This window comes from Loa loa (genome assembly GCF_000183805.2).
Source record: "Loa loa unplaced genomic scaffold supercont3.73, whole genome shotgun sequence".
Classification (NCBI taxonomy): domain Eukaryota; kingdom Metazoa; phylum Nematoda; class Chromadorea; order Rhabditida; family Onchocercidae; genus Loa; species Loa loa.
Genome location: NW_018108253.1, coordinates 55477 through 67213, shown reverse-complemented (window position 1 = coordinate 67213; position 11737 = coordinate 55477). Strand labels below are relative to the sequence as shown.

The 11737-nt window shown below is 29.9% G+C and overlaps 2 protein-coding genes across 2 annotated transcripts; both read left to right on the top strand.

The window, feature by feature from the left end:
• Positions 1–358: 358 nt before the first annotated feature.
• On the top strand, positions 359–4802 carry LOAG_08815 (ZIP Zinc transporter; the record flags this gene model as incomplete). The annotated part of the gene is made up of 10 exons (XM_020447808.1): positions 359–454; positions 671–776; positions 1382–1487; positions 1911–1984; positions 2346–2480; positions 2976–3035; positions 3280–3365; positions 3916–4050; positions 4125–4229; positions 4548–4802. 10 exons carry the CDS (start codon positions 359–361, stop codon positions 4713–4715), a joined length of 1071 nt encoding a protein of 356 aa, XP_020301999.1. The 3' UTR covers positions 4716–4802.
• An 802-nt stretch (positions 4803–5604) lies between these two features.
• LOAG_08813 (hypothetical protein) lies at positions 5605–10637 on the top strand (the record flags this gene model as incomplete). Its single annotated transcript, XM_003144344.2, has 14 exons — positions 5605–5748; positions 6193–6321; positions 6673–6697; positions 6732–6750; positions 6871–7006; positions 7152–7288; positions 7710–7873; positions 8088–8227; positions 8301–8489; positions 8685–8800; positions 8967–9053; positions 9552–9693; positions 10182–10248; positions 10470–10637. 14 exons carry the CDS (start codon positions 5605–5607, stop codon positions 10619–10621), a joined length of 1647 nt encoding a protein of 548 aa, XP_003144392.1. The 3' UTR covers positions 10622–10637.
• Positions 10638–11737: the final 1100 nt, after the last annotated feature.

The following is an 11737-nucleotide window of genomic DNA, read 5'->3' as shown; positions in this document are numbered from 1 at the left end:
TATATATATATATATATATATATATATATATACGAATAAACAAATTTGTTGATCTCTTGTTAAGTGCGAATATTCTTACATTAGCCTTCTCCTTGATACAATAAAAGTGAAGAAGTATTTCTTTCACCGCTTACTTTTAAAAAATCAACTCATAAAAAACTGTGATGAATTAAATGAGTAGTTCTTACATATATATAAAATTCCATTTCATCAGGATTGCGTCCAAAATATATGACTTCGTTTAAATATTAAATATCATTTTATTTCTAAGCTATTGTAGTTTTGATTGATTGGAATGATATTTCAGCACAAATATTCCTCATTTGAATTTTAAGCCGACTTTTTTTGTACATCAATTATGGATGAGTTTTACTTATTGCTGTATTTGTCAGCTGCAATGTTTGTTGGAAGTTTTATGGCTGGATTGATACCTCTTGCATTCAACATGTCCGAGGTACATTAACTGTGAGAGTAATTCCCTCCTTACTTTTTTAAACTTTGTATGATTAAATTTAATCGTAACACTTATGTGGATTTGACATATACCGAAAGATATTCCTGCTTTCTGGATATCAACGAATCGCGACCATTGCTATAGTTTATCTTGAAACATGAAAAAAAGAATTAAAATTTAGCTTGTAAAAATTTTCTACTGCAACAAGTTTTTCAGGGACGGACACGTTTATTGAGCACATTTGGAGCGGGTTTATTGGTAGGCACAGCGTTATCTGTAATTATTCCGGAAGGTGTTGAAGCGTTATACATTGTTAATACTGGTGCTTCATTTTGTCTTTTTTTTTTTCTCTCTCAGAAAATATTTTTTTTTTTTGGAACGCGAATTTAAGATTTGTATATTTTGCAAATGTCGAGAATTTCAATATGGCAGTATTCCATTTATTGAAGTTGAATGAAATTATACTTCCCGAAAAGTTATCTTGAAAAGCTGATCATGATACGACTGGGTAATGATGAAATATGTGGAATGTCTTTTCTGGAAATTTAATTCAAGCCAATAAGGCAGAGATCAGCGGATTTGAAACATTGTTATTTGACCAGCAGATAGATAAAGTGAAATAATTTTTGATGATAACCACTGTAAATCTTTACGGAATAACAAATAAGGCATTATCATATTTCCATGCGAATTACGCCACGTTCAAAGCAAAAGTTACATTGAAGAACTGAATTAGTTATCTGACTAATAGATTTGTTAAATATCCAGATAAAATCATCTTTCGCAGAAAATACATAATTGTGACAATTTTCATTGATCGTATAACTTGGTATTCGTTCCTGATTCAATCATGCTGACAGGATGTAATTGAACAGAGTTGTTATTAAATGGATGGTCGAAAAAAGAAAATAGCTTTTCTGATTTCAGGAAAATATCTACCGAACGCTGTGCAGAATGAAGATAGGAGTCAGATTGTTGTTGTAAATCAACATGATATATCGAATTCACTAAAACAATCTGCATCAAATCCGAGGCATGTTTTTTCTTTTTTTTACCATGATTCAATGGTACACAAATTTTACAAATTAAAGATTGCTGATAAGGATCAACTAATGGAGTCGATAGAGATCGGAAAAATTGAAGAAGGAAATTCAGACCTTGTTTCGTCTGTCTTCTGGGTCATTTTCAAAGGCTTCCTCATTACAGGATTGGTGAAATTTCCATAAACAGATTTAAATTTAATTGCAATCAAGAAATCTTCGGTAAATAATTTTTCTGATTTTAGAAAAATGCCATAAGGTACTAGGGTAAAAATAAAATATATTTTTGTTGGAGTCAAAAAATTCACAAGCTGTAATTTTTTTATTATATGGTGTGGATTTTGTAAAATTTTACTTTTACTCAAAAATTAGTGTAATGACTCAAATTAATAATTTTGTATTTCTGCCACTTTCAGTGGGGTCGACAACAACGATATTAGGAGAGGAATGACCCGACAAATGCAGCAAAGTTCCATTATAGACAAAAAAGGTATATTTTATGCAAAGAGTCAGGATCCAATTATTTCAAAAAATGGAACTAATTTGCCGACCACATGATAAAAACAAAACAAATTAATGGGCTCATTTTTGTTCTCGATTTTTGGATTTTTTCTAGTCTCTCCTCCCATTCTGGAATTGATACAAGTTAATATAGGCTATTTCGGTTGTGTAATGATTATGAATTCAGTTGCACCATGACGTGATCTATGTTGCATTGAATGACCAGAAAATTTTGGTGGAAATGCCACTAGTTTAGTTTACATCTAATATCTTACATGATCTTTAACAGTTTTGTTTACTTAGGTTGTCTCACTAATTCTTTTTTGGAATTTTTTAAAAACTTTTTGCAGAAATCGATGAGCATGGGCACATCGAACCATCAGATAATTTCAGTGTAATAAACCAATCAATAGGATATTCATTGGTTATTGGTTTCTTATTTATGTTTCTTATTGATCAAATTTCGAAATATTTCTCATTTAAAGGTCATATGTCTTTTCGTTTTGTTTTTAAATAATTTTTTTTTTTTGATGAATAATTTATATGATGTGTGCAGTAAAATAACGTATCAAATGGTTTCAATTTTCATAAAAACCAGTTTAAACTTTAGAAATATTATTTGCTTCTAATTGATTAATTCCATTGAAAATGTGTAGCAGTTTTCACAACTAATGGGCCCTCCCATGAAACTTGACTCTTCCTTTCATCTTACTCTTAAAACAAGATTCATTACGGCCATCTTCAAATATCAATGATTCGAGTTATCTGTCAAGACTCAAGGGTTTATTCCTTTTATATAACGTTTCTGGTATAATGTTAACTTGTCCATAATAACTAAGGTATATTATATAAGTAGTGTAAAACTAGTTTTAATTGCTTTAATATATATAGATTTTACGGTTTTTTCGAATTTTTCTTTGAATTCAGAATTTTTGTCTTTTTTTTGATAATTGTTGTTAATGTATTATACTGGATTTCAGGTAGTGACCGTACACATTTTAAACTAACGGCGACAATTGGTTTAGTGGTGCATGCAGCTGGTTTGTCTTCACAAAAATTTTTATCTTCGATTGTTTTAGATCGATTTATTTGTGAATCTGATTATGAATAATCTCTATAGTTCTGAAATTGAAACAAGAAGTAAAATTGCGACTGAAAATTTAATTACACATATTAAATTAGAATTTTTCGAATTTACGTTTATTGAATCTGTACTTGTTTGTAAGTAAAGATTTTTTGAATCCCTTTTTGAAAATGAAATTTAATTTTAAATAGTATTTGCAGCTGATGGAGTTGCTTTTGGTAGTGCATCTGCAACAAATCGTACCGGTGTACAGTTTATTGTCTTCCTTGCTATAATGCTTCATAAGGTTGTTTTTTGTCATTCTATAATGCTTCATAAGGTTGTTTTTTGTCATTCTGTCGATTATCAGAATTATTTCTAGAATTTAAGCTTTAACCCATAAATTCTTGGGCTAATTCGTTCATTATTGCATTCATGCCGATGTTTTAAAGGCTCTTTTTTACTTTCGGCCTCGTCCCTCTCCTGTCTTATGCTGAACTTGATGACTTTCTCTTTTTGAGTTCGACTCTCTTCCAACTTAATTCGCCTATTTCATTCCTTCTTCAGACGAGTTGTTAGTTTCAACTTGTTTCTTGACTATTGTTCGTGAAGTTTTTGATTTCCACTTCCCAACAAGTCGTCTAAATGCAATATCTGCGTTTGCATTTATTTTACTCGGTCTAATTTCCCTCTTCTGTTGCTTTAACACGATGGTTTTTAGCTTCCAATGGCTTCCATGTTATGAAAACATGCATTAGGTTCATCACAGGATTCATCCTTCCATTTGCATATCGTTTCTGCGGTAAAATGCTTCAGCTATCATATTTCAAGTTTTGAATTGTTTAAATACATTACAGGCTCCAGCGGCTTTCGGTCTGGTCAGTTTTCTTTTGGTGGAAGGTATTGAACGGTTCAGGATACGTCGTCATTTAATTGTCTTTTCAGTCGCGGCTCCAATAGCTGCACTGGTTACATATTACCTGATTGTTGTTGTGAGTTTTTAAAATTTTTTTATTTGAAATATGCAATAATCGACACGTTTTCATTTCTATTTTTTAAATTTCAGATTGAAAACGATAAGTCCTCAGCAGATTCGGCAACTGGAACGCTCATGTTATTTTCGGCTGGAACATTTCTGTACGTTGCGACTGTACATATACTTCCTGAGTTGGTAAGTCTATGAAATAATTCCAGAAAAAGAAGATTAAGTTTCCATTATTAAATAAAATTCCAAGGATGTGGAAATTGGTAATATTTTTATTAACTGTTTTCGCTTTGTAAGGTTAAGTTTGCTTAATTACATTTTTGGTTTGTGTTTTTTTCGACTTCAAGACTTTCAGTGATACAATAACTGTGTATGGTAGTTTCTGTCCTCTTCCACTTTAATAAATAAAATATGGTCTTCCTTACCGGTATAGCATAAGCAGTGTATACCATCATTTATATATGATAAATAATGTATGCAAATAAGACGAAAAGCTTCTTTCAGATGGGTTCCAGCGTTAACGATTATCAATTAGCGAACAGTAGCACAGCAGGGAGTAATAGAGGATACAGTGAATCCAGAGCATCGTTGAAGCTTATTGAGTTAATCTCAGTTGTCGTTGGTGCAATTAGTCCAATATTTTTAGTTAGTGGTCATTCTCATTCTCGCTAACTCTTATTAAAGGAGTGTAATGTGCCGGATTTCTCGAAGAAACAAAAGAAACAAAATCACGATATGCTTTCGAAATTATGTCTTGCCTTCAATAAATTGTATAAATTAGTATAAATGGTATTAAAAAATATATGAATGATATTAAAGTTGTTATAAGTGATATAAATTTGTTACTATTTCGAGATTTGTCATAAAATACACCTTCATGAAAAATATATTTGTTGTATGCCATAGAATGAATAAATTTATCACAATCATGATTATTTGATTAAATGCAAATTAAACGCTTTGTAAATTAAGTATAATGCATAATTGTTTAGCAGTGGATGAAATATTGATTCCTCGCTAAATAAAATATGATGACTTGCCAATCGATAAACACATTAATATAGTGGACTTAGTTTCCAACCAAATGAAATAGTGAATTTATGCTGCCAAATGAAATACATTGAGCTGATTGTTTGGTTAGTAACGTAAATTGAACTATTTCCTAGGCTAATGAAATATGCCAAAATGATTGCTGAATAAGTAAGCAGTAGTAGATAGAAGTTTTCGTTTATTTCTTACAAATATAAGAAAGTTCAACTTTATTCCAGTAATATATAAATGGAAGGATAAAAAGTTCTGTAAATGGGATATTTTTATAATCTGAAAATTACTTAACTTTCAAAAATGATCAAATTTTTGAAGAAAGAGAATTAGATGTTTGGTTCATTAAATGCTTATTTTTCTAAGAAATGTGATGTAATATTGTAATGAAGATTATATAATCGGAAAAAATGAATCTAAGGAATGTATATTGGGATGTTAAGTGTAAAAGATGAACATTTTCATTTTAATATTTCGGAAGTTGAAACTTTTTCATTTTTTTTTTTCAGGATTGCTAAAAATGTCCTCATCTTTTCCCACATTAAAAATTCTTTATGGTAGTGAAACAGGTAATGCTCAGGATGTTGCGGAAACGTTATGGAATGATGCACGATATCGTAATATCCCAGCAGAAGTATATAATTTTGGAGATTATATGGTGCAGGTTTGAGGATTTTCTGTATTTCAGTGAAAATTTTTTGCAAAAAGGAAAATTTCTCTTACTTTTATTATAGAACTTTTCGACAGATTAGTTAATTTATTTGTCAAGGATTTATTACTGTAATACTTTTCCAAAGTTGTACTTGGTCAAATTTTAGTTATTTTCTAAAATAATTGAAAAAGTTATATGAAATTTCATACCGGAAAGTTATGGAAAATAAAAATAGTTCTTCTGATATTAGGTATGCAATAGATAACATTCCTTATAACGTCACTTTTATATTGTCAGGCAGATCTATTTTAATAATCTCATAAATTAACATCAAAAATTTTTTGTTTCTACTTTTTCCATTAACTAAAAACATTTTTACTTTATCCCTTGTATTTGATACATTTTCATTTTATGCAATGCGAAATATTTCTTTGTTTTTTGATTACTTATTTCCAGAATTTGAACAACGAGCATTGTGTGGTATTTATAGTCTCAACCAGTGGACAAGGTGAAATGCCTGCTAGTATGCGTCATAACTGGAGAATTTTGTGTTGTAAAACGTTACCTAAAAATTTGTTACAAAATGTAAGTTCATGTTAAATTTTTCAAATGGAAGTTTTGTTTCCATATTTTATTTTTACAGCTCTCAGTGAATAGCTCTATCATTTTCTTCCTTGTTTTCTGACGAGTATTCATTGGTATTTTTTTGGCTGTTTTTCTATCGTATCATATTTGATAGAATTTCTGCACTACTTAAAATATTTGATCAGTAAATGGTTTTTTCTTTTTTTTTGTTACAAGTTAATAGTACTTCCTGTATTTATTTAATAAATAAATCTTCCTTATTATTGCCACCATATTTTTGTATTAATCTTCAGCCTAATAGAAACATCTATTTTACACTATAACTTATCAGCATACATGTAATAATTTCAGGTTCACTTAGCTGTTCTTGGGCTTGGTGATTCAACTTATCAAAAAATACAACTTTGCAGGGAAGAAGCTATACCGAAGGTAGATATTTATCAAAAATATATTACTTCTCCAATTAATTATATGGGATGCTTGGAACATGTTTTTTATTGCACATTACTTTTGCAACTGTGCCGTATTACTTTAATTAAATTACTGTAGGTTAAGCCAGTTGGGCCCATCATTTCTGATGGAATTAACTCTAGCCGACGACCAGCATGAATTGGGCGTCGAAGGGACGTACGAGCCTTTTCGGGATGAATTATTCCAACAAGTCTGGAAAATGGATTTATATCCGGTAATACATGAATGGAACGTTTTGTGGATGTTGAATCAGTTTTAACTATTTAAATATTTAAAAATTGTCAAATTTAATGATTTTCTTAATTTTGAATGCGTTAATTTATGCATTAATTTTTAAGTTAGTTTATCCACTTTTTTAGGATATAATTTTATATCCTGATGATAGCAAGTGTTTTCCATCACGTTATGAAGTCAGTTACGATGAGAATTCTTTACCAGTTCAAAGTGATAGGAAAGAAAATTCTTTCGCAGAAGCAACAGTCATAAACAATAAACGGTTAACAGCGGAAAGTCATTTTCAGGTATTCTTATTTTGAACATACATTTTAACTGGCATTACTAAGTGTATTTTAAACCTATATATATAAGGCCATAATTCACTTATCACAAGTATTCAATTAAAAGTAATTATCATTAGCATGCTTGTATCCTAGAATCAGTTTCAATTTTCCAAAAATATTTCGTTTTCTTACCATTTATGTAATTCTTTGAATGTTTTTTTTGTTTCTGTATTTTAATTGTTTTTATATTTTCTGGATACACGACTAATCACGATAGCCATGAATGTCGAGGAGTTTAGGTATGAAATTCATTGCCACATATTTTTAAATTTTCAATGATTTCACGGTTTTTAAAACTTTTTCTGAAGAGATATGAGATTATTTAAAACGTGGTTATAATATGCTATTCACTTGAAGTTATTCTCCTGGTGATGTGATAATGGTACATCCGAAGAACTTGAGCGAAACTCTTAGTATAGCTTACAAAGCGTTGGATATTGATAATGATTTGCTAGATCGGCCTATCACGTTACGCTCACGTGAACCTTGTATCGCGCTGCCTCCTTCTTATCTTTATAAAGGTAGAACATTTTTTTATAATTTCCTACAAATATTTAACAGGCATGAAAATTAAGCTTTCTAGTGCTTTGCAAATGTATATTCTTTTTGGTGTTAATATTATCATTCGTATTATTAGTGAGTCATCGCTATTTCCTTACATTGATATGATTTTCATTTTTCGACCACGTATAGTTTTCTTGATTTCAAAGAAAAAAAAAGTATCTCAAATTTCAGGTATATTGTCTTTACGGCAATGTTTTGAATGTTACTTTGATTTGCAAATGGTTCCACGGAGATCTTTTTTTCGAACGCTTGGAAAGTTGTCTACAGTAAATGATGAGAAGGAACGATTGCTTGAACTAGCGAAATATATTGTAAATTCTATATTTCATTTCGTAAATTTAACATTTTGTCTTACATGCATTCGTTTAATCCACTACTATTCAGGATCATTATATGGATTATTGTTGGAGGCCTAGGCGAACAATCGCGGAGACATTGCGAGACTTTTATGCAACAGCTCGAAATATACCCGTTGAAATGCTTTTCGAAGTTTTTCCTCCCATTCGCCCTCGAGCATTCAGTATTGCTTCTTGTCCTCTGACACATACAGCTATTCAGTTACTCGTTGCTAAAGTTAGATTAGTTTTCGTACAAAATAATCATTTGTGCTATCTTTTTAGTTTGATTTCTGGAAATTAAATGAATTCAACAACTCTAAACTTAAGTGCAGATGTCATATTATGGATGCGATTTTTTCTTAATTTTATATGCTAAATGAAATTGCAATTGAAGTATTAGAATAAAATATCATAAAGACTTGATTTTCAGGTTGAATATAGATCGAAACGAATGAAAACGACACGATTAGGTTTATGTAGTAACTATTTAAGTCGATTACAAGAGGGTAATACTGTTCTGGTGAAGACTCGTCCAGGAACTTTTAGGTAGTCTAATTTTGTTACCGAGCAATGGATATGAAGAGCTAGTTTCACTGACAATTAAACAGATGTAACTAATGAATGCTTGTTGTTTAAATGAAGAATGAAACAAAGATTTCAAAAATTGAAATCTTCTCAAACTCAGGAAATATAGCATTGTCTGAATTTGCAGATGGCCCACCAAAAACAACCCGTTGATTTTGGTTGGGCCTGGTACTGGAGTCGCACCATTCCGATCAATTTTAGCTTATCGTAAAAGGTATATATTTATCCTTTTTGTTCATGCTTATTTCTCTCCATGAGTCATTTAATTCTGGAAAGTCAAAATTCACACTCATCCGACTGTGGTCAGACCTTAAACAGATGACAGCTTGAAAGTTGTTTAGCCAGAGCAGGTAATGTAATAGCTGTTCATAATGTCTGAATTAGATATTTCCAGTGACACAAAATTAAGCGAGTGAAATTTCTGTAATTGAAACAACAAATGTTCACCAGTCATATTTTAGTACGGATAAATCAAGGTGCGTAATTAGGTTTAAGTTGAATTTTTTTTTCGGTTTAATTTTGAAATTTTTTTAGGTTGAAATCAAATATCAGCCAGTCAGATTTATTTTTAATTAGTATTCGTAATCTAGTGTCAGTAAGACAAATTAATATTTGAAAGCTGCTGTGCATGTATCATGAGAGGGAATAAATTATCATCGTTTTTTATTCAAAATTTCAAAAATTTCGCTCGATTCATTAGCATTACTTTAAGGGATTTATGCGATGAGAAAGAAAGTTCGATATTATTCTTTGGATGCCGTGGAGCTCAAAAAGATTTTTATTTCGCTGAAGAATGGCATATATTGACCGGAGCTCGCATCATAACAGCATTTAGTCGGGATCAGCAAAATAAAGTGTGAAATTTGGTGTTTGTTTCATTTTATAATACTTCAATGTTTAAGTGCTTCATTTGGATTTTAATTTAGAGGAGAATCACTTATAACTGGAGAGGGGAATAAACTTTAATACTTTATTCAAAAGTGTTAAAGTTCATATTTCATCTGAGAAAGCGCAGTACTGAAAAACCTGTAGTTTTCCCATTTAAATTTTTATTAGAAGTTATTTCGAACTATTTTTTTTCCTGTTTTTATTGGTTCTTTTGGTCAGTCACTAAGGAATAGGGAAGCATTGAGTGTAATACTGCAACATGGTCGAATAAAAAACCAATTTATCGATAACTTTAATGATTTTTCGAATTTTAGGTATCAGTACCATGAGTACTATGATATAAGCGCGCCTTGGAATCAGTATCATAAAATACCTTAACAGTACCATAAAATGTTTAAATAAGATCTGTCTTGTGGGGAAATTATATTAACAATCGAAATATATGATTTTGCAGATTTACGTGCAAAATAAAATTGAAGAGTATGGTGATGAAATTTGGAACCTTTTAAAAAATGATAATGGTAACTTTTTCCTTTTTTTTTCGTATATCACTTTAGCAAAATATTCGCATTATATTTGCATTCTTAGAGATGAAAAAGTAATAATTAGATTATTCGCTTTATGATACTTGAAAGTCTTTAAAATTTGTGGGAATTATTATTGAATAAGATGTGAAAAAATAACTTTCATCATTTACATATTAATAGTTATTTAATGTAAAATAATTTTAATAATTTTCCAGGTTACCTTTTTATAGCAGGAAGAGCTGGTGATATGCCACATGAAGTAACAGCATGTATAGAGAAGATTGTAGATGATAACGGTGAAAATGGTAAACAATTCGTACAAATGCTTGAAGCAAAAGGCAGACTGCAATATGAAACATGGAACTGAAGGGAAAAAAAAAAATGATATGCGAAAATGATCGTCTTCATCTCAAATATTGATTTCAATAATAGATGAATTCAATATGAGAAGGAATTTTCTTTCATCATCTAAATTGTTATTTTCTATCAAATGTAATTTTTTTTTCTATTCAAATCTAACACACTGGTCCTGTTGCTATTATAAATTTGCTTATTGGTAGGAATTTAATTTTGAACATCTTTTATTTTAATTTGAGAATATTCTAATACCTGAAAATGTTGAGGTATAACTGAATTGTAATTTATCGAAGCTTTAAATTGATTACCTCGATATTCATATTTTTGCTAAACATTTATCAAGCATTTTTTATTAATTTTTCTTTATTGTTCTCGTTTTCTTTTTACATTTCATACATGATACGGTTATTAATATTTATATCGAAATATAATTTAGAATATTTTCCCATACTTTCTTCAACCGAAATACAAAACTTAGGAAAATTATGTCGTTAGGCTGAATAAATAGGCTGAATCATCCTTGTTTCAATTGAGCAATTTTGATTTCTATAAATGAAATCAGATATTGTTGATTTTTATGAATTTATTCATTTCCTACGATTTAATTACTTCCAGATTAATAAATATAAAAAAATTTTCGAAAATGTACCAACTTTGAGAGATGAAGAGATAAATTTGAAGAATTAATACAAATGTCTAAAAATATTGGACGTTGGCATGTATTGCTTTCGAAATTTTCAAACTAAAACATATTAATTCGTTATTTCTATATTAAAAAGTTCCCATTTCTTGAATAATTAGGACTGAAATTGTAAATAGATCGAATAATATCTTTGAGATTCTATATAGAATAAGTAAGTTTCAGAATAGATTTAAGCTACCAATTAATAGTTCTATAACTTTCATTCTTGAAAGCTTTGTTGGGCCAGAATTACCAGTTTTTTCAGTTTTTTTTGTGCGATATCGAAAGTCGATTTCATTAATAAACCAAAAATTTCTCTGATGAGATAAATTCTTCTCAGGAAAAGAGAAAATAAAACCAAATGGGGAATTGTTCTGGGTTAATCTTCTGAAATATATTCATATCGATTTCATATTATTATCAGCACTATTATTATTATTATTA